The sequence below is a fragment of the Carettochelys insculpta genome, chromosome 1, assembly GCF_033958435.1.
Source record: "Carettochelys insculpta isolate YL-2023 chromosome 1, ASM3395843v1, whole genome shotgun sequence".
Taxonomy (NCBI): Eukaryota; Metazoa; Chordata; order Testudines; family Carettochelyidae; genus Carettochelys; species Carettochelys insculpta.
In genome coordinates, this window is record NC_134137.1 from 377,087,335 (window position 1) to 377,110,003 (window position 22,669).

The following is a 22,669-nucleotide window of genomic DNA, read 5'->3' on the forward strand; positions in this document are numbered from 1 at the left end:
TTCAGAGATTGCTGAGCACCTGTGCCCCAGCCCCTACTGACTTCGATAGGATGGAGTTCAGTGTGAAATGTGGGAGCAAATGCGTACTTTACATGGGAGTGTGTGGCTGCTTGTAAAGAGCTTCATGGTCCTTAGCTGGAAATGAAAAGCACCATCCTCATTATGGCACATCCCTGCAGGCAGACAATACAGGGGACTCTTCCTGGCCTGGGGAGCTAATGCTTGATGTGGCTCAGCAGAATTCAGTGTAGTGCAGCTTTGGTCTCAGTCTAGTCCTATTGGACATATGTCCACAGCATATCACGTGTCATCTCTGATGGCAGTGTCAGCAGAGAGACCAACACCCTTGTGGCCCTGGAGACAGAAGTCTCATCTCCCCTTTAGAGCTGGTTTCTCCATGGTGGGGCTGAGGCATGATTTGAGCAGCATGGGGGAAGCTTGTACCTGTTCTGGGGACAGATTTCCATCTCCAGGCCTCTGCATCCATCAGCTGTCACCAGTGCTACAGATTCACAAGGAGATGCCTGCTCAGCTGTTCTGTTTTAAGCAGCCTGGCCAGGTCACTGACAGATTGCAGTCTGACTTAACTGCTGCTGGATAATATGATTTTGTATTGCTCATCTTGTTAAACCTATTCTGCAAGAAACAGCGAGGTAGCTGTGTTAGTCTGTATTCTAACAAAACAAACCAGCAGTCACGTAGCACTTTAAAGTCTAACAAAATAACGCATTAGGTGACGAGCTTTCATGGGACAGACCCACTTCTTTGATCTGAAGAAGTGGGTCTGTCCCATGAAATTTCACCACCTAATGCATTATTTTTGTTAGTCTTTGCAGTGCTGTGTAACTGCTGGTTTGTTCTATTCTGCAAGTCCAGGATTCCAATCTCACTTTGATTGAGCCCTGTTACCTCTCTAATGAGTCACTTGTTCATTAGTGTTTTACAGTACATAAATCAAAGAAAGAAGCACAGAGACCGTTGGGTTGGGGCTCTGACATCCACCTCTGTTCCATGTAAGTAGGAAATAGGTTCCTTTGAGTTAATATTTTTGGTCATTTCCTAGACCAGCATCAAAGTCTCCAAGCACAGCCTCTCCTCGGTCACATTGGGACCAGCCAGATTAGTACCACGTGACACTGTCTGTCTGTCCCCTTGCAGGACTGTCCCTTAGAGCTGGAATATTTTCCCCTATACATCCTTCTTGAAGCTGCCAAATGCAGGGGCAGGGATCCAAGGGCTCCTGTTGGCAATGAAGGTTGAGTTGTTGGGGTATCAGCCTTGCTTGCTGTTTTACGGCTAGCGGTAGATGCCAGGGCAGAAGTGAGTTCTTGGATGGGATTTGAACGAGCCCTGGGTGTGGTTTGGGGAGGGTTGGTAGTGTGGAAGAAGAAACAAAGGCTGGCAGTGGTTCAGGGAGGGGACTGAGAAACAGAGCCTGGAATATGAGGATAAGGAGCTTGACCACGACCTGCAGGCATTGGGAAGCCAGCACCAGCATTGTAACCAGTGTAATTCTTGGGTAAGCTAATTCCTTTGAGGCACCTGGGAGCCTATAGCAGATCTCAAATCTCCTAGGGGTTTCAGGTTTGCCCAGAAAAGCTTAGGCAGCCCATCAAATGTGGGGGAGACTTCAGGCCCACGGGGAAAGGTGTTTGGGGTGGGGATGTTCATTTCAAAGGAACCTGCCTTGAAAATCAAGAACCATCTTCTGACTGTTCATTTTAATGGACTGATCAGACGCTCTAGGGAAAAGCTCCTATGACCTGACCTCTAGGACATCCTGTGACTAACACAGGTCATTTGTTTAATCTGATTGTACACAAATGAGCATGTGCTCAAGAAGGCACCTTTATACCAGTAACTGCAGCCAAACTAAGGAGGTTGTAGTGCTTTAATTAAATTGGTAGGGAGTGTTTACTATCTGAGTGAGCATGTAGGGGGCCTGATATTCCTCTAAGTGTGTGAGGGTCTCCTTGTCTTCACGGGTGTGCTTGGGTAAAGGTATTTGTGGCTTGTGGACCTCCTGGTGGCCACCCTCCTGCTCTGGAGGACCAGAGCTCCAGACTTCTACACCTCTCCCCTCCCTACCAGTCATAAATTCCCTAATTAGCGCTCTGTCCCCACGTCCCCCTCCCGGCCAGAGCTGGAATGCTGCATATCAGCTGTTTGCGGTGTTCCAGCTCTGGGAGGGAGGGAGAGGTGCAGAGATAGGGTATGAAACAGAGGTTTTGCATGCTCCAAAAGTACAGGGCAGGAGGGGGAACGGCAGAGAAGTGTGGCACTCTGGTGCACCGGGGGGGTGGGGAAGGGGCAGCTGAAGGACCTGTGGGGCCAAGGTGGAGCTTTAATGGGCCCCAGGCTGCTACGGCCCATTGAAGGAGGGCCACTCATCTGGCCCACACACTGTTCAGGGTTGCTCAACCGTGCCTTAAGTCTTTAGAGCTAGTCTGTGCCCTTGTGAGAATGTATTTCCCAGACAAAAGGTTCTTACCTCTCCAGCGGCTGCTGGCTTTGAGAAGAGAGGCGGGTAAAGGTATTTGTGTTCTTCCTGTTCCAGTGCACCTAATCTATGGGCCTTTGGATCCTGTGAATCCACATCCTGAGTTTCTTCAGCTCTACAGGTAAGTTTCATTGCCACATTTTAAGGACTTGATGCAGTGAGTGCTTTATTGACACCAGTGGGAGCTGCTGCACTTCTCAGAACACTGCTCAGTTAATGACTAGAGCTTGGAATATGAACTAATTGTATAGTGCTGTCATTTTCAAATGGACCGAGATCTTGAAGTCATTAAACTATTGAGTGTTTCAGTACCTAATGGGATAACCGGAAATCTCCCCCTGCTGAATGGGAATTTAATTTGGAGGAATCTCTCAAGGGGAGACGAGTTCCAGCTGGGCATGGAATTAAGGAATAAGTTTGGGGTAAACTATGGTCTGAGCAGGCTCTTACATTTGTAAATGATCTAAGGGCTAACATTGTTTCAGACCTCCCTGGTAATGATCATGTAAAATATGCCTTACAGGCTGAGACCTTTGCTCTAAATTGAAGCAGCAGCTCTCTTCCTGGGCTTGTTTTCTGGCCGCGGAAGCTTTAGTTGGGACATTGTGACACTAAACCTTTAAAAGGTATCATCAAACCATGCTCCGTTTGAGTAGTTCTCAACGTGGGGGGCTACATGCAGCCCAGCTGTGCGCTAAAAACCACTGGGCCTGCCTGGTGTGGCACAGTCTTGGGCCCCCCTGTCTCACCAGGCAGAGGCCGGAGCTGTGCTGCGCAGGCCAGTGCTGCTCGCTCTCACCTGCCCTGCTGCCTAGCCCCATCCATGCCACAGGCTGGGGTTGCCATTGCTGCTCTGCAGCTCGGCCCTGTGCACAGACACCCAGAAGGATAAATAGGTGGTTAGTTTCCCAGAGCTGAAGAACTGTGTCAGCTTGTATTTGTTTCAAGTTAGGATTTTTATAAGTTTCTTGATTCTTTGTTAAATGTCCCAAACAGTGTAGAATTTTGATTCAGGTAGGCACAGTGCCTGGCACAGACTAGAAAGCACGCAAACTACATGGCAACAACTAAATGGGTATTAAAATAGCCACACACAATCACAGGAGGCCTTGTAGGGACCACTCCACCTCTCAAAGCAGCCTAGTCTGATTATCATTTGGTCCCCTCCTCTCTTGAGCACATGAGTTATCAGCTGTTGTATTTGTTCAACAGGAAAGTGCTTCCCATGTCTACGGTGTCTGTTTTGGATGACCACATTAGCCACTATCCACAGCTTGAAGATCCTATGGGCTTCCTGAATGCATACTTGAATTTCATCAACTCCTTCTGAGCAGCTACCTGGTCTTCCCCTGTTGGGTTCTGGCTCTTTGGTTTTCACATAAGAACCAAGTTTTCAGGGAAGGATGCTTTTATTTCCTGACCTGACTCTTATCATACTGTCTGGGTATGTTAGATGGCAGCATCTGGGTAAGGAACTGATCCCCCTGAACACTGGGAATGATTAGCTCAGGAGGGAGGCATGACATATACAGGACCCACTAGTAAGGAAAAGTGTGGTCATATGAAGGAGGGCAGTGCCGCTAAAGAGAGCATTGGGAGGTGGACTGAGTCCCTGCTTTTTGCAAGTGACCTTTTCTCTCATTCCTAGCCTCCCTTCAAGAGGAAATGTCTTTTCACTGCAGGCTTCTTGTGTTGTAAGGAACAGAGATTTCAGTTGTCATCCCAGCTGGCAGAGTATTCTCCCAAATGATCAACACTACACTAGCTGTTGCTAAGGCAAAACTTTTAAAGACTCTATTTTATTAACAATTGAACTAAAATTTCACAACTTGAAACTGGAATGATCAATGTTTATTTTCTGTTAATAAAAAACTGACAAATCAGCTTCCAGTTTGTTTTTATCCCCGAGCAAGTCTTGGAAAGTCCACCGATGCAGTTGGTCAGAGGACTATGTAACAGGTGACTAGGGGAGCAGGTGAAACCCAGCATTAAGTGTATGTTAGAGACCAGCCAGAGCTGCCATTACTGCAATATCATACAAAATGATGAATAAGAACTCCATGCAGAAGGTCAACACACACAGGCTGTTTAAGATCCTTGAGGTGAAATTCCCAACTGGGAGGTACCAAAAATAGCACGACTTAGCCTACAGAAGCCAAGATGACATCAACAGGTGTTTCATCCTTGCTCCTGACAGTCACCTGCATGGTCACGCCATCTCCTAAGGCCAGCCTGGATCTCACCAGCACGTCATAGCCACCTCTGTACACACCTGGGGACAAAGCAGGATTTGGCAGAGTAGATTAACAGTGAAGTCGCTCCAGTAGTTACTTCCCTGACACCAAGCCCAACTTGTGAACTTGACAGCTGTACAGTTGATCTGGATTATTCAAGAATTAGTTAAAGCTGTGGCCACCTACACAATGGAGCAAATGCTTCTGGCTAAGTAAGGATTCAGACAGATGCCATCCTTAGAAACTGCTAATGTCAGATACAGTCTTACATTGCAAGAGGGTAGATTAAACACAGACCTAGCACCTAAGAACCTCTCAGGATTCACCCAAGTCTTTCCTTTTAACACTGTGCTCTTGGCAACATTAAGACAGTGCTTGGGAATTAGCCAGTTTAAGGGTTAGGTTTCCCCACACAGAACTGTGAATTGTGTTCCAAACTATCCCTGTGGGCTCATTGGGAATTCTGAGCATGGAGCAGGGAATCTGAGCCCGCAGGACCACATATGCATCTGCCACTACTTTCAATAGAATTGTGTGTTTTACCATTAATAGAATAATAAAATGAGTAGAAATATTTTCTAGAGTCTTTCCTCCAGGACTCCCAAAACATGTAAGGAACAAGGAGTGTGTTCACCAAGTGTCAGTGCACTAGGAAACTCGGAAGTGCTCTGGGCGGGTTCTGGCCTGCTCTGGAGAGGGGCAGGGAGCTTAGTCTAAACATCTTGGCTGCAGGTTGGGCCTTACACAAAGGGGCTCAGAACTCTTCTTGCTGAGAAAAAGCAGCAGGGAAAGAAAACATGGGAAGTTGGAGCTGCAACACATAAAGGCAACATGTACAAAGCTCTGTTGTCTGTTCTCTCAGTAGGTGAAAATGGTGACAGGTAGCTGTGTTAGTCTGTATCCTACCAAAACAAACCAGCAGTCACGTAGCACTTTAAAGACTAACAAAACAGTGTAGTAGGTGATGAGCTTTCATGGGGCAGACCCACTTCCTCCAATCTGGAGAGAGATCTGTTGACTCCTGTAATTTCAGAGAGCCGGGAAAGTGCACAGTGCTCCCTCTATTTTTAACATCCATGGATGGAATAAATTGTGTGCACTGAGGCAGGAGCAGATGTTTACCACCAGTCAAAACACATGCTGTTGGCTGAGAACAGCTGTAGGTACTCTCTGAACCAGATGAACAGTGACCCAAGCACACAGCTTACGGTAACACTAGCAGTGTAGTAAGTTTATATGGAAAACAAACTACACTTACCAGCTAGACACAGCGTGTGGGAATTCTTGTTCTCTGGTACTTTATCGGACCTTTCACATGGCTGCATGCCCAGGAACTTGATGATGTTACCAACAGCTTCTGCATTTTGAGATTTAAAGATGAGAGGTTATGGTCATATAGTCTGTTTACACTGTGATAAGTTTCCTGTGAAACTAAGTCACAGTTAGGGAAGATGTTCTGAGCAATCTCGCCTATTACCAGGGGTACGAAGCCTCAGGGACTTGCCAGTCTTTCATTACCTCTGCCCCTAACTTTCCCTCAAGTCTCTACTTTTCAAGTGGGAGGTTTCCAAACCCTTCATGCAGCACTCAGCCATGCAGCTGCCACTCTAGGGGCACTCAAATTTACCAGGCTGTAGAAGGATCTTTCTGAACTAGCTTAAAAAAAATCTTTCCCGAACACCATACACTGTCCCTGCCTCGGGAAGTCCCACGTGGATTACCAAACAATTAGGGAAAAGGGATCCTCTCACCATCGAGTGTTTTAATTGAACTGAGAGCAAAGGTTTCTTCTTTCTCAAAGTCATCTCCCACTTCTTCCCAGGCAGCTGCGAAGTTGGGCTTTAGGACCTTCTGAATATGATCTGACACTGTTACCTCCAGATCTTCCAGCTGGCAGACAAACAAGGGAGAATTTAGGGTGCACGCAATCTCACATAAAAATATCTTCCCTTTGAACCGGAGGGGTAATTTTCAGCTCAGACAGATGTATGCTGGCTCAGATTCAGTTAGTGCACTAAAAATAGCAGTGCTGCCTCTACGGCAGGGCAGAGTAGCTGCCTGCATATGTCTCTAGGATTTCAGGTAAGACCGTACTCAGTGTGGCTGGCCCATCCTGCTGTTCCCCTCGCTACAGCCATGCTATTTTTGTCACTCGTTTGACTAGGGCTAACGCAGATACATTTACCACAGTTGCAGAAGTCACCTCCAGCTTGACGCGTGCACTTAGCGGGGAAAGAAGACAACAGTACAGGATTAGTTACTACTGGCCCTGCCCCAGGGCACTAGACTCGGTTCAGAGGACAGCTGCAAGTTAACATAGGAGAGAGGCCCTGGAAAGTAGAAGCTAAGTAATGCCTGTGGGATTTATTAGAAAGGGTTAAGACTTTTAAACAAATGTTAGGTACCTGAGTTCGCTAGCTGATGAGCTGCCCACGAAGCATACTCGCAATTAGGTTAAATTCTAGACCCTATTATACACCTAGGATTTCCCAAACTTTATACAGTTGGGACCTGTTTTTTTCAGTACTCCTTTTCGCAGCCCAAAAATATAATCGTACATAAAAAAAAAGTTGAAAAATGAATGATTGTTCACTGTTTATTATTTATTCACAACAATAATAGTGCATAGCAATAATTTGTATACAGTAAACCTTCGTTTTACATGGCTTAACATTGTGCAAAGCTCACATAAACGCGAGTTTCACACAGTATGAAGCTGTTGGGCGCTCAGTTTGCCTAGCTTCCCGCAGCTGCAGGCAGGCAGGCTAAGAGCCCCTTCCCCCCTGCCTTCCCAGAGCAGTGGCTAGCACCACTCTGGGAAGGTAGGGGGAAGGCTTTTAGCTTGCCTGGCTGCCTACCACTGCAGGCAGTCAGACGAGCTAAAACTCCCTTCCCAGATCAGTGCAGCTAAACACCCTGCCAGCTCAACGCCCCCAACTCCTCTGCCCCCGTTACCCCAGCTCACCTCCCACAGAGAGGGGCTCCAGGCACAGGAGAGGGGCTCCCCTCCAGCCCCAATGCCCCAACTCCCCCCAGCTCACTCTCCCTGCACACTCCAGTTCAACCCTTCCCCCACCCAGCCCAACCTGTATTTTCTAAGGACCGGTATTTTTTTCACCCAAGGACCAGGACTGGGCCGTGGACCACACTTTGGGAAATGTTGAACTAGAGGAAGTGACTCTGCAAGAAGCCAAGAGCTCAAGAGAAGAATTCAACCCCCACAAAACTGGAGGAGTAATTATATGCCAACACGTCCATCTTGCTGTACAGAGAGTCATGCTGCAGGGAGCTGCTAATCTAGACTGCAGACATGACACAAGAGCTCTCTGCCACTTTCAGGCAAAAAAGGAGGGTTGGAAAGGGTCACACGAATAAGCGTGCATAAAAAGACTTGGGAGAAGTGAGGTTTTAGGAGAGATCTTATTAAGGCAAAGGGTGACCAGCCGGGACAGTTTTAGGATGGGCGATCCAGAAGTAGGTATTGCAGAAAGGAGTGGGGAGCAGCAAAGACAGAAAAGGAAACAAGGGCAGAGCCCTCAGCGTCCCACAGGGACAGGAAGACACTTACACTTCAGTTGTGTCAACCAAGACAACTTACCACATATTCATCATCATAGCCATCATCTTCTGGTGCCCCTGTGTTTGGGTTGCAGTCTCGGACTGTGAATTTCATTGTGCAGCTGAAAGTGCAGGCGACTGGGAAAAAGGGAGAGAATCAGAAGTGTGCAGTTTCTTTTGTCTAAACTGAGGGCTGAAACCCTCTCTTTACCCTGTATCACAAGACCGATCTCCTCCCCAAGGTACAGAAGCAGCCTGGGAATTAACGCCCCAATTTACAAAATTTATTGGGGAATATTACACTAAATTTAGAGCGAGAGCAGGTTCCCAGACAGGGACTGTGCAGAAATTAAACAGCACCCCAGGACCCTCCAATGTCCTTTAAGACTTTGCAGTCAGATCCGATAGGAGTTCCTAGCCATCAGAAACTAGTGCAATTGCTGCAATGTTCTTTTGCCAGATGACACTCTACAATCCTCAATTCCACTTCAGTGGTCCAGCCCGATTCTAAAAATTCCCACTGACAAGCACAAAAAGTCCAACCCAAAAACACATTTAACCAGGTTAAACTCACCTCAAACCCAATGGGACTTCTAATAGGAAAAAAGCAAAAAACTGCTGCCTCTACCCTGGAAAAAAATGCTCAATACCATATGTCTGTGCTTTTAACCCAGTGCGTGAGACAGACGTGCACCAGAAAAAACTTCTCAGTCTCTCTCACTTCAAGCGACTGAGCAGCCCAGGTTGCCAGCCAATTTCTTTCTTTGAATTAGCATTATGAGCTAGGTCAGTTTGACTCTATGCTTAATACAGCTAATGACAGAGGCTATTCTAATCCGATTCATTGCCTGATTGAGCAAACACAAAGCTGAATTCTATTAGTAGAACAAGGGAAATTGTCCATAATGCAACAATTAAAGAAAACTGTTCAGTTACATGCTGGTGTCATGGGCCACACAAAAAGATGACTGTTACAAATTTAAGGCAGGCCAAGACAGAATGTCACACGTGTCTAGGGTATCAAAACAAAAAGCAGTCAAGGAGCACTTTAACGACTAGCAAAATAATTTATTAGGTGATGAGCTTTCATGGGACAGACCCACTTCTTCAGACCATAGCCAGACCAGAACAGACTCAATATTTATTTATTGAGTCTGTTCTGGTATGGCTATGGTCTGAATAAGTAGGTCTGTCCCACGAAAGCTCATCACCTAATAAATTATTTTGCTAGTCGTTAAAGTGCTACTTGACTGCTTTTTGTTTTGATACTAGACTAGCACGGCTTCCTCTCTGTGTCTAGGGTCTCTCTCTCTCCCAGGTCAGGAAAAGGGGATCACACCAGGCTGAAGGGGCAAAGCTTGTTGGAGGTACAAAAGTCACCCCATCCCGTCTCCATTTAGATCTGGGCAGTTCAACAACAACAACAACAACGTTTAGCTTATTGAGTACATAAAAGGAACCATAGTGTGCATAGAAAAAAAACTAACACAGGTAGCACAGTAAAAAGCCTACCGAATAGGGGATCTGAAACTGAACCAGCTCATTCATCTTAAATGGAGACAGGAGCCCTTGTCCCAGTCACTATCTGAAAATTGGGTCTGAAGCCTGGACCACTGGAATTCAAATGAGACGTGAGTGGCTGAACCAGTGCACAAGCTAATAACTGGCTTGCATTTCCTTCTGGCTAATACCTAGGTAATCAGTGCCAAGAAGGCATCCTACCAATTCAGCCTATGAAAAATACAAATACGGCCCAGAGGAGACCAATGGTCTTCAGGCAACTGGTTTGCAGAGAATGAATTGTTCTGCTGCTGGGGGCAGAAAGAGCTGCATTCTGTGGTAACTTTCCTGCAAAGGAATGATAGAGGGTCATTAAAACCTGCTTTGAGACCCCGGGTTTTGGGGCATCTTCACCGCTGAAGTGCCTGTGGGTCTGAAACGAGAAGTGAGCCGTTTGTTTCCAGAACGTTTATGGCAAACAGAAGAGTGAAAAGAAAGAAAAAGAGAAACCATGTCAGTCATCAGTATTATGTCTGCACCTGTCTTGGCTTATCCTCCTCATATTGGACACGGACACTGCTGCTGATTAGAGCTTGGAGACCCCTTGGCTACCTCCCCTGTGAAAGTTGAAGCTGGAAAAGTTCCAGAGTTGAATTCACCCATTTGAATACAAATGCCAGTAAATCACATAGAAACAACGTTCCAGAGGGGCTAGCTCAAAAAAGGGCCTACTCCCTTGCTCCCTGACAGTGGTAAGAGCCCAGCAGACAGTAAAATGTCTAGCTACTGCTTGGTTCTGCTGTGTGAGTGCAGGGGACTGGACTTGAAGAGCTCTCATGGTCCCTTCCAGTTCTCGTATCCTCTAATTCCATGATCCCATGGGGGGCTGGGTGGAAATAAGGCTGATGATGTGAAAACCAGCTTGCTAGAAAGACGCTGCCCAGGTGTAGATAACTAATCATGTATCATTTGTTGAAGTTTTTGTTTGCAATGGGTCGTGGAAGGCATTGTTGCCATTTTGGGCACCAAGGGGACAATGGACAGAGCTAAGATAGATGCTGGGTCTGTTATGCTGAGACATATAGGTAACTGCATTGATCACAAACTTCTTTGAGAATGGGTGTCCACATACCCGGAATAACTCATCCTGACAGTTATGTTTAATCAGAAGTCCTGCACCTAAGGGCAGGGGGGACGTCAGCTTACTCAGGTGTTTGGATGGAGTGGACAGAGAGCTTTTGATGAGTTGTTTACACTAGGTATGTGAGAAGGAAGGCAGAACAGAGACCAGAGAGAGTAAAGACAGAGGGAAAAAGCAGATGGAAGAAGCATCTGAAAGCACAGCATCCAACCCCAGAAAAAACGTGCAGAGAGGGTTTTGGGTTAGGGGGATGTGGACAAGCCAAAAAACATTCTTGGTGCTGCTAACAAAAGAAACAGTTTCTTCCTTTTGATTCCTTCTGCACTCAGAGACACCAAGCTTTGTACATTTGTTGTAAATAAACCAAGCTGTATCAAAGAAATACCTATCCACAATTCCTGTTCCCATCACTCCCCAGGGCCTGAGCCCTCACTAGCCACTCAAATTAGAAAGGGGCAAATTTAGACTGATTTTGCTCCTGTGTTTCAGGCTGTGCCCACCTGGCTGCTTTGATAGCCTCAAGACAACAAGAAAAAAAACTCACTTTCCCCTTGTTATTAACTGATTTGCTCCACCTCCTTTAACATATTTTCCTTTCAATCGCTCCATGTAGTTGTATGTATTCTGAAGTGTAGACCTTATTTTGACTAACTGTAGGTCCTACACCAACACTAATGGAAAGTCACTTGAAAATTAATGCACTAAATGCAAACCCTAAGCATCATGCCAGTCGTCTTTGAGAATTCATTCAAGTGACCTACATGGGCAAAACACTATCCTTCCATGGGGTACCTGCAGTGGGATCCTCCTGGGGGAGTCGGACGAGAGTGTAACATATGCCCGGCTGGTTGTAAGGAAGGCTGGCAGCTGGAATACAGCGAATCACATCGTAAGCATCCGACGGTTCCATCTGCACCGTGACCCTCTCTAATAACTGGTCGTTCAGGGTGTTAGTGCAGTCAAACTGCAAGAGTGAAGCATAAAAAAAAGGAGACTTGAAATATCTAGGAAATTTTCTGAATTCAGCCACTGTATCGCCCTAAACATGGAGAACATCCTACATCCTTACCAGCCATGCTCTCTGCGATCTCCTTGGTAGCGGGAACACTACAGATTTACTCATACCCCCTCCCCCGGCCTCCTTCTCTTCACTACCCAGAAGTAGAAGACTGGAGGTCTCCTGATGTCACACACGCTCGACTTGTTCGCAACTATGGCTCACGCTCGGACATGATGTTTGTCTCCAGCACACCCTAAACACCAATGCACCTGGGTCCCGTTGGGATTCCAGCACTTCCCTTACCTGGAAAACCATGTGGTTAGTGAACACATGCTTAGTACAGCAAACGAAGTATTCGGTTTCTGCCTCCGTAAGCTGCACAGGCTCAGATGATTTGAATAAGGGACCCAAGCTCTTAAACTCGGGAATGGCAGCCAGTTGTTCTGCACAGAAACAGACGCGGTGTTAGATGCCTTTTGGGGGTGGGTTTGAGACCCACCACCTTCCCTACCAGTGGGGAAACACCAGGCAGAGCCACACCTCCTTCCACTGGTCTTCACGCACTAGAGCGCTGGCGCCAAACTTCCTCGCTCGACCCCCCCACAACCACCGACGGAATGTGCCCACACCGCCCAGGCTGGGAAAGGCATCACAGCCAAGCTGGGGGCTAGAAACAGAGCCGTAGCCAGAGGCAGAGGTCCAAGGGCTGGGCGCAAGGGCCAGATAGCAATGACTTAGAGATGGAGCAGTGCTGAAGGGGTGCTCCCCCACATGCCCATTATGAGGGCTGGCCTGGGCCCAGCTGTTCCCTGGGATGTTCCTCTGCGCACCAGCATCCCCCCGCCCCCCAACACACAGTTGGGAACCGGACTGGTCCCCTCTTCCCATACCTTGGAATATGTCATGGCGGGACGGAGCAACTTTCTCAGGTTTGCTGGCAACTAATGCTATTTCTGTAAGAAAAGAGGCAAAGATTCTGTGTGGTTCTGAGTGTCATTTCGGACCCCATACAGTCATCCCCTATAACTGCCCGTTTTTTGCACACACTGATCAAACCCTCACCTCTTCTCCTCCCAAGGGAAGAGAGATTAATGAATCACAGTAACAGAGCCACACCTTCAGTCAGGAATCAAACACTTGCCTTCACCGAGCACGCTAGGAATGCAAGTCTGATTTTGAATCCAGAACTAACCCAGCTGTTATGCACAATACAGCAGCTGAGCTCTGTTGCATAAACACAGTATTTCACAAGACACCCTACCACTTCTCATAAAGCACCACTTTACAGTTTATTGTAAAGAGACCATGTATTTAATCTGACACTAAATCATTAAATTTCCCCCAGCCTGCGAGATCTAAGGGATGGCTCAAGAGAAGGATGTCAGTGTCATTTCTAAGAGACCAGGAGATCAGAAGTGCATTAAGCATGAAACTGAGAACTGGTAAAAATGAGGTCTAATTTTTTTTATTTATATCACTCCTCCAGTCCTCAAAAAGGTCCAAAAGCTGGCTCACAAATTACACACATGGCAGCTCTGAAGCGCCAGGACCTCCAGGGTAGAAGGCAGTAGAAAACTCTGCACTAGAAGAGGAAAGCCAAAGACACAGGGGCAAGCCACTTATGGAAAATGTCCTGCGCTGCCCTATGTCAAGCAGAGGCAAACAGCACCTCATCAGACCACAACACCAGTTGCTATGTTGTATTAAATGTATCTGTCTCTCTAAAGGGCAATGGCTGTGCTGACCCTGCTATGATTAGAGGATGCAGCTTCAGAAAGTCTAAATACTGAGCTCATAACCCTGATGCGTGGCCTACAAAGCCAGCCCTTTCCCTAGTAGGTGCTAGAGAAAGGAAGCCAGAATATTACCTGCTTTTGGTTCAAAGATGGGTGCAGTAGCTAATGGAACTGTCTTCATGTCAAAAGGCTTCTCCGAAGGCTCCAGCGTGTACTGATGCAACGCCTTCTCCATCCCAGGAACGGAGACTGTCAACCCTGCAAAATACAGGTGATTAATACAAAGGGTGTCTGCTTCACATCTGCTTCATGCATCTGACAAAGTGGGTCTTTGCCCACGAAAGCTTATGCTCCAAAATATCTGTTAGTCTATAAGGTGCCACAGGACTTCTTGTTGCTTCACATTAGAAGCTGTACAAGGTCTGGGGAGAAAGCATAACACAGTGCTCGCTACAGTGGTAGGATTTAAGGCTGCCCGCTTCACTGAAAGCTGCCGAACAGTCTCAGAGTTTGATAGTCAGGCCTGTGTCCCAATTACTTCTCTTCTGAAGCCTCACAAGGAAAAGCTTTGGAAAGGGCTTGAAGTGCCTCTCCATCCTTTCTGATGCTGTGTGTCAGTAAGCTGACTGCATGGAACAGTCTGGCACAAACACAGTCCAGGTTTAGTTTAAGAGAAGATGGCAAAACATAAAGCTCCACAAGGCTGCTCTGAACAAAGGAGTGACAGAAAACTGGCACACAGAGGGCACCTGAGATTGAAAGTGTTGATGTGCAGCACAAATACATTCTCCTAGGAGAGGCAACAGGTCTGCAAATACACAGTGGCTACGTCTACACTATGCCAAAACCTCAAAATGGCCATGCAAATGGCCATTTCGAAGTTTACTAGTAAAGCGCTGAAATAGAGCCCCGTCTGGACGAGCTGCGCAGCAGCGAGCCGGGACAATTTCAAACTGCCGTGGTCGCCAGCATTCTAATGAGGCACTGAATATGTATTTCAGCACTTCATTAGTGAACTTTGAAATGGCCATTTGCATGGCCATTTCGAAGTTTTGGCATAGCGTAGACGTGGTCAGTGTCCTAATAATAAACCCCCTGCACATGTAACATTTCATCCAGGGACCCCACAGCATTCCACAAGCAACCCCCAGTGGCTGCACCAAGATCACAGTTCCACCTTACAGCAAGACGGGGAGCTAAGCCATGTACAGAGTCAAAGAGCATAACAGTGCTGGAAACAGAACTCAGGAGAGTCCTGACTACCACAGCCTGTGCTCTAACCAGTAGGACATACTCGCCCCCAACTATAAATGACAGAGATATTCAAATAGTTAATTCAGCCATGTTCATGTCAGACAGCATTTAGCGCTGTCCATTCCAAACATCCCAACCTAAAGCTATCAAGACAAAAAAGCAGTCAAGTAGCACTTGAAAGACTAACAAAATAATTTCTTAGGCAAGCTTTCATGGGACAGACCCACTTCTTCAGACCATAGCCATATCAACTGAGTCTGTTCTGGTCTGGCTATGGTCTGAAGAAGTGGGTCTGTCCCACAAAAGCTCGCCTAAAATTATTTTGTTAGTCTTTCAAGTGCTACTTGACTGCTTTTTTGTTTTGATAGTATAAAAACTAGCATGGCTCCCTCTCTGTTACTATTAAAGTTATCAAGGTTACATAAGACGACCACATCCTAATGTGACCCACTGTTACCAGATAAAGAAACATCTCAAGACGGGTAAAGAAAACTTAGTTAACAGCTTTTCATCTGGCAAGCAATGACTTATGAATAGCCGAGGTTGTGGAATCCCCATTCTATGAGGATTGTCTTCACTTTTCTATTGTTTTCTGTAGGATCACTGGTTTGTAATTGCTTTCATCTGCTGCATAACTGATTTTGCTAGGTGTAAATCAGTCAAGGTGGTGGGTTACGATTGGTTAGGTAATTCTGCTATAGTATGTTGTTTTGTTACTTGGAAATTACTGCTGCTTGTAACAGACTCAATCCAGAAGATGATGCAACATACAACGAGCAAAGTGCAGTTTCCCAGGAGGATCAGTGCTGAGTTCACATCTGTTACTGACCATTAAAGATATAGGCAGCGTTCAGGGTGATCTGTCTCTGCTGCAGCACGTTTAGGTAGAATGTTGCTCTGTCACGAACTTCGTCGTCGCTGTCCATCATACACCTGTTAGGGGAAAGGAGAGCTTAGGGAACACTGGCTCCAAACGCTGCAGCTTTTGTGGCCCATTCTCAGAGCAGCTCATGACCTCTGGAGTTATTTAAATGCTTTGTGGGTCCTTCATAAAAAGCCAGGGTGTTGAACTCGTCCTTAGAAGATTCAATGGGGACAGCACACCTAGGGGTGACTTACAAATGTTTATCCTCTCATGCCCCAGGAAGCAATTGTTGAGCACACTGGTTCGCTCCCATTTCAGCACTGACATGGCTCAATGCTGTTTAAAGCATTACAAGAACAAAGCACGCACCGCGGCCTTTACTCTGCTCACCTCTGCAAAAGCACCAGGACGCTTGGAAGAAGGCTCTCGTTCTGGGCCCCAAACTTCGCTAATGCGCTCACCGCAGCTGGAAGAGGAAGCAAAGGGGCGGGAAAGGTGTTCGATCTGCAGTCAGGCGTCTCTTCCAAACCACGCACAGAGGATTTTACAACAAGCAGGTGTGCGACTGTCCTGATCAGGGAGGTTTCTCTTCAAATCTGTGCCTCACCCATTGTTGACCTTCACACAAATGGAGAAGCTTCCTCCTAATTCTATTTAAGGGATGCTCCCTTACTACTAAAAAGGCACCTGGCCAACACTTCTGGGGCCTGGCCCGCAGTAACAGAAGGATAACAGGGTGGGCAGGAGCAATTCAATCCTCCTCAGGATCAGCACTTTGCCTCATACCAGTTCCGGGTGAATTATCTAGCAGAGAGGGTAGCATAGCCTCCATGGTGCAATCCAGGCCTTGGCCGTTCTGGCACTTGCTGTCACAGGTGCAAACACACACACACGCCCAGTAGACAGGACACTAAATGAACTCATTGGCCATGGATGGCCTTGACTTTCCTCACTACTGACCTGGGCCACCAGATTGGAACCAATGAACTTGCAGATGAAAGGTTCTGTATCCCAATACCTAGCCCCTAATGCCACCAGTCCAAGCTAATGTACCTCAAGTCCCCAGCTTAGTCTTACTTCAGTGCTGGCTGTGTGGGACCTTTACGTACACAAAGGGGAAAACGCAGCCCTTTATTAAATTTCACTTTTGAAGATCCTTTCCATCGGCTCTGTGCCTACTATGTTGAAGTTTCTGTAACAGGTGTTCATCCCACACAAGGCCTGATGGGGGCTATCTGGGCCAGTTAACTGCGCTGGCTGCACCTGGTGGAAGAAGGGAGTTAGATAGGAGGCTTGGCTGGACTGGGAAGGGGGACGTAGGGCTGTTTAAAGCCCAGGAGCTAAGCACCGACAGGGCCACAGGGGAGTAGTGTGCAGTCACTCCCTGGGAGAAGGGAGGTATGTATGGGGCTATCAAGAGTAGTCTAGAGTTACTGCTGGAAAGGCACAAGTCTGGGCTGGCAAAATTCAGGGAGGAGGCGGTGAGAAATACAGGAAAGAGACAGGAGGAAATGCAGAAAGGTTAAGAGTAGGGCCATCTGAGGCTGCTGCCGAGAGAGTCCTTAAGTGGGAACCTGGAGCAAATGCGGGCCTGGGTTCCCTGCCAGCCAGTGAGAGAATAGCACTATGAAGCACTGAATGGAAGATGGCCCAGGATTACTGCAGAAAGGCAGATTTTGGTACCTTCCAAGTGAAAACATGTGAAATGACCTGGCTGGATGGCAGAGTCACAAAGAGGCAGCAGCAGCTCACGGAGCGGGAGTGGAGCCACAAACTCAGGGACAGAGAGGACAGCATGTAACTGTGGACGTGGCATCAACCTGGCAAGCTATTCCCCAGAATGACCAGGAGGCGGCACCATCCTAGCAATGAATGGGGCAACCAGTGACAAGGTCTTTACAGCTCCCATTGGATGCTGCATCCCTGGCCCCAGACCTCAGTGCTAAACCCAGTAGTATTCAGAAGAGCAGGGATTCAATACAAGGCAATCTCGCTCACAACAGAAATGTTAAGCACCCTTTTAATTTTCCTTCTGATCATATCAACTCCTCTACTCTCTCCAAGTGGTGTGTTCTACGACATTCCACTCTGATCGGATTGCAGAGAGAAGGTCAACTGCTTTTAAAGACACTGTCTGAAGATTCTCTGTGTGGGACAAGGAGTGCAGCAAATTTCTGAAGAGCGTTCTTAGATGAAAAATACCTCTGTTTCTATGGAAACATGCATGCATTTCAATTCCTTACTAGCGCCGCTTTCATGAGGCCAAGTCTGACCTGAACATACTCCTACATCAGCTTAAGAGTGGGTAACATTTCTCCTCCCGACTCATTACCACCACTTAACCTGTAACACTGATGCTCACTAAGGAGGAGCCAGATGCTAACAGCTAGATACAGCAGGTGATAATTATATCCTCCATAGAGCACTAAGCATTCATGCTAGCAAGACACGAGAAGAGTTTGCGCCAACCAACCCCAGAGCAGGCACGCTGGGAGACCACTAAGGACTCTTCCCACCTCAGCACCTTATTCCACACTTCAAGTTTGCACACGTGCAGCCAATCAGGTGCTTAACTCTGCAACTTACCAGCTCTCACTGCTTCATTCTCCAGCACTACCCTGTTGAAGATGAAGCGAATGTACTTTGATGGGGATGGAGTCCTTGGTCCTTCTTTGCCCAAGAGGTGGAGTATCTTTGTGGCTAGAACAGTGTGTTCGCAGTCTTCAATGAACTCACAGAGGTGAGCCAAGCCTGACTCCTTACTCTCAGGGTTCTCCTCAATGATGCTGATTATGCAGTCCACAATGGCACGCTTGTACTCAAAGCCACCCTAGGAGAGAAAAGGAAAGACTCACCCTTCAGGCACTGCTCACTGTGCAGGAACAGGTCTTCATTTGCCCTTATGAAATGATTACAGTAGTCCCTGTAAAAGATCTCAGCAAACTGAGTGATTGGGCAGCAAAATGGCAAATGAAATTTCATGTGGGTAAGTGTAAGGTAATGCACACTGGGAAAAATAACCCCAATTACACATGCAATATGATGGGGGCAAATTTAGCTACAACAGATCAGGAAAGGGATCTTGGAATTATAGTGGATAGTTCTCTGAAAACATCCACGCAGTGTGCAGTGGCAGTCAGTAAAGCAAATAGGATGTTAGGAATAATTAAAAAAAGGGATAGAAAATAAGACGAAGAATATCATACTTCCTCTATATAAAACTATGGTACGCCCACATCGTGAGTACTGCATGCAGATGTGGTCTCCTCACCTCAAAAAAGATACACTGGCATTAGAAAAGGTTCAGAAAAGGTCAACTAAAATGATTAAGGGTTGGAACGGGTCCCATATGAGGAGAGGCTAGAGAGACTGGGACTTTTCAGTCTAGAAAAGAGGAGACTGAGGGGCGATATGATAGAGGTGTATAAAATCATGAATGGTGTGGCAAAAGTGAATACAGAAAAGTTATTTACTAGTTCCCATAATATAAGAACTAGAGGACATCAAATGAGGTTAATGGGTAGCAGGTTCAAAACTAATAAAAGAAAGTTTTTCTTCACACAGCGCATAGTCAACCTGTGGAACTCCTTACCAGAGGACGCTGTGAAGGCCAGGACTCTAACAGAGTTCAAAAAAGAGCTCGATAAATATTTGGAGGTTAGGTCCACAGACAGCTATTAGCAAGGGGTAAGGCATGGTGCCTAGCCTTTTGTCGAAGGCGGGAGACGGATGGCAGGAGACAAATCGCTTGACCATCGTCTTCGGTTCACCTCCTCTGGGGCACCTGGCATTGGCTACTGTTGGCAGACAGGATACTGGGCTAGATGGACCTTTGGTCTGACCCAGTATGGCCATTCTTATGTTCTTGGGGGGGGGAAGGACACAACGACATTTGGGGAGAGTTAAGCCTGGTAGTGGGTTGGGGCCATGGGACAGGGGCAGGGAGTTAAACCTGGGGTGGGTTAGGGCTGCAGGATGGGTGGCGGGGTGGAATTGAGCCAGGGCTGTGCCTGGGGTGTTTGAACCAGGATGGGCCGGGGGGGCGGGGCGGTGTTCAGCCAGAGCCGCACATGGGGGTAGTGAGACGGAGCTGTGCTCAGGTGGTGGTGGGGTTTGAACTGGACCATGTAGGGGTGGGTAAGCTGGAGCCATGCAGGGGAGTCTGAACTAGGGCCGGCGGGGGGGAGGTAGGTGTTGAGCCAGAGCCACACACAGGAGGTGGTGAGCCAGGCTGCGTGAGGGCTGGTGAGCTGGAACCAGGCCAGGGAGGTTAAGCCAGGGCCGCGGGAAGGAGGATTTTGAGTTGCGCTTAACATGCGTTGATGTGAGTTAAGCGCAACTCGAAATTGTCATTTTGAAGGTTTACTGTAGTTTCCCTCTATTAAGGAAACAAAAAAAGAGTTCACATACACACACAGAAATGAGATAGGAAGGACCTAGGACAATCCCCAGCCTAGGACCATGAGGCAAATGTAGGATTGCTCTTGAGAATTCAACAAAAACATTTACCCAGGCCACTTTCTGAACCACCAAGCAATGATGCTGCCTGATCTAAAACGTGGCAAATTCACAGATCACGGAAATAAGCAAGGCCTTGTTCAGAAATATCTAGCAAGCTTTACTGATGTTGCACAATCACCAGTGGAAGAAGCTAACAATGCACGATTCCCCCATTCCTCTACAGCTATGTACAAGTAGCTGTATAAAAAAGGCTTTAAACCAGGCGTGTCCAACCCGCGGCCCGCGACAGCTAGTAATGTGGCCCCACAAGATCTTAAACTTTTGACATTATTATGTGATTTATATACATTAACTATATTATATATTTTATACGCGGCCCAAGACAATTCCTCTTCACTCAATGCGGCCCAGGCAAGCCAAAAGGTTGGACACCCATGCTTTAAACTTACATCGTCCCTAAGCATGTTGGAGAGGAAGGTCATCATTACGCTGTGTTTCCGTGGATATTTCTGGCACAGAGCACTGATTGCTTGCACTACCACCACCTACAAGACAGAAGAGGATGTAGGACTTCAGCATTATGCATTAAATTCTCTAAGAGACATAGGAAGCACCTTGCAGGCACATCCCTTCCAGCTGTGATCTTCCTAGCTATAAGCTTGGCATTCAGACAGGTAAACTGGCGCTAGCAATAAAGAATGCAGCAATCTTACCTCCAGCTTGGTACTGAGCAGGCGTGCTAGCCTGGGGATGGGCACTGTGATGCTGCATAACTTCTTTTCAATTGTAAATCACAGACCTCTATGCTTAGTAAAGGGAAATACATGAAGCTTTTGGCAAGGCCAGAGATGATTTTCAGCGTATGCACGCATGAGTGCATCCCAACCTATCAGTGACATTAACAGGAGCATCTCCTGAAGATCCCTGCCTCGTTCTGGGAGGCACAAGAATTGTTTGTGATATTATTAAAGAACGATCCGAAAGTACACACGGCACAGAGGTTAGTATGGGTAGGCAGCCTTCACTTGCCGTCTCCTGACTTTTGTATGATCAGCCGTAGTAAGAATTTGCTGGACTGCATTATGGTTTAGAATTATTAATAACAGAATAAAATTATTATGAAGTGTATTAAGGGTACACCTAGGACACATGCACTGCATATGTGGAAGGATCACTATCGAAGCAACACCACCCTTCCTCCCACAAGACAGTGAGAATCAACTGTTCCTTGTTAGAGCGCACCGCGATGCTGTTGGCTTCTTATTCCACGTGGCGTTTGGGGAAAAAAGAAGGGAAGCAGAAATGCAGTCCTCTGCTTTCAACAGCCTGCGTCTCAGGAAATGCCAGATGGCTTCATGGGACAAGACAGTCTCTGAAGGCCTCTCTGCATCTGGAAAAGCTTCACAAAGCAAACCTGCAACTGTAAATGTCATAGGCCTCCAGCACCTCACCTTAAACTCGTCCGATATTTCTGACACAAAGGAGGAGATCTGTTTCATGAGCCTGTCTACGCTACTCTCGCTCCCTGTTTTCAGGAGCGTGGTGATGGCCAGGGTAGCGATGCTGCGGTTTGAGTCAGTAATCAGGTTCTCCAGGTCCAGATTGCAGGCAGTTACTGCAGATGGGTGCTTCATGGCCACCTAGGAAAAAAAAAAAAAAAGCAGCCTGGCAATAATATTCTAGAGCAAGAATCAGATCAGAACATTTGCTTTGTGTTCACTCATTAGGGCCTAGTGTTTCCAAAACTAGCTGTATAAACACATGCCCTGGTTGTCAGCAAGGGCCACACCAGAGACCCCCTTGAGCTTGAAGCACACAAGACTCAGACTCTCACTTAAGCTGTAGAAACCATAGTTATAGCTTATGGAGTTGGCAGTAGAGGGAGACATGGTTACATGCCCTATGTCAGCCTAGGGCATTTGGAAGGGTTGCTTGGTGCTGTAAGCACTGGTGTAGCTCTATAGGTGGGTTCCTAGCTCTTGCAGTTTGTCAGCTCAATATCAGGTCACATTCCTGTTTTACTCACCCCACGCTCTTCCACGTCAGACACCTGTACAAGCAGCCAAACCACCAGTTTGACATTAATACTTTGTACCCCGAACTTCAGAATCTCAACTTGCCTATGGTAGAAAGCACTAACACACAGATACAGCAGATCACAAGTTATCCAACTGTGAAGTGTCATGAGTATCATCAGCACGACTACTATCGGACAGTTTTTTGTGGTTATGGAAGGCTGATGGACAGCATGGAGAGATGACTCAGAGTAATCATGTGAGTAACAGCCCCACTTCCTCAGGAAGCCCCTTTTGGCACAGAAGCTTGGTTTCCTTTTAGGCTCTCCTTTGCACACTAAGATTTATACCTTAACACCAGTTTAATCCAGGGGTGAGCAAACTTTTTACGTCAAGGTCCCACTT

General features: G+C 47.0%; 2 protein-coding genes across 4 annotated transcripts in view; one reads left to right on the forward strand and one right to left on the reverse strand.

Annotated features, from left to right (window-relative positions):
* The window catches only part of MEST (mesoderm specific transcript), a 42,152-nt gene extending 37,769 nt beyond the window's left edge, over positions 1-4,383 (forward strand). For both annotated transcript variants that reach the window (XM_074976046.1, XM_074976036.1), the window contains 3 exons: positions 937-1,013; positions 2,558-2,621; positions 3,713-4,383. In XM_074976046.1, coding sequence (XP_074832147.1) covers positions 937-1,013; positions 2,558-2,621; positions 3,713-3,830 — 259 coding nt within the window. In that variant the 3' untranslated portion in view covers positions 3,831-4,383. The remainder of the gene's footprint in view (positions 1-936; positions 1,014-2,557; positions 2,622-3,712) is intronic.
* COPG2 (COPI coat complex subunit gamma 2) overlaps positions 4,269-22,669 on the reverse strand; it is a 34,961-nt gene continuing 16,560 nt past the window's right edge. For both annotated transcript variants that reach the window (XM_074976020.1, XM_074976028.1), the window contains 13 exons: positions 21,701-21,889; positions 20,699-20,794; positions 18,375-18,618; positions 16,179-16,254; positions 15,753-15,856; positions 13,802-13,927; positions 12,824-12,886; positions 12,237-12,376; positions 11,726-11,897; positions 8,333-8,430; positions 6,486-6,624; positions 5,993-6,091; positions 4,269-4,772 (listed from right to left, as the gene is read on the reverse strand). In XM_074976020.1, the coding sequence (XP_074832121.1) occupies positions 4,642-4,772; positions 5,993-6,091; positions 6,486-6,624; positions 8,333-8,430; positions 11,726-11,897; positions 12,237-12,376; positions 12,824-12,886; positions 13,802-13,927; positions 15,753-15,856; positions 16,179-16,254; positions 18,375-18,618; positions 20,699-20,794; positions 21,701-21,889 (1,677 nt within the window). In that variant the 3' untranslated portion in view covers positions 4,269-4,641. The remainder of the gene's footprint in view (positions 4,773-5,992; positions 6,092-6,485; positions 6,625-8,332; positions 8,431-11,725; positions 11,898-12,236; positions 12,377-12,823; positions 12,887-13,801; positions 13,928-15,752; positions 15,857-16,178; positions 16,255-18,374; positions 18,619-20,698; positions 20,795-21,700; positions 21,890-22,669) is intronic.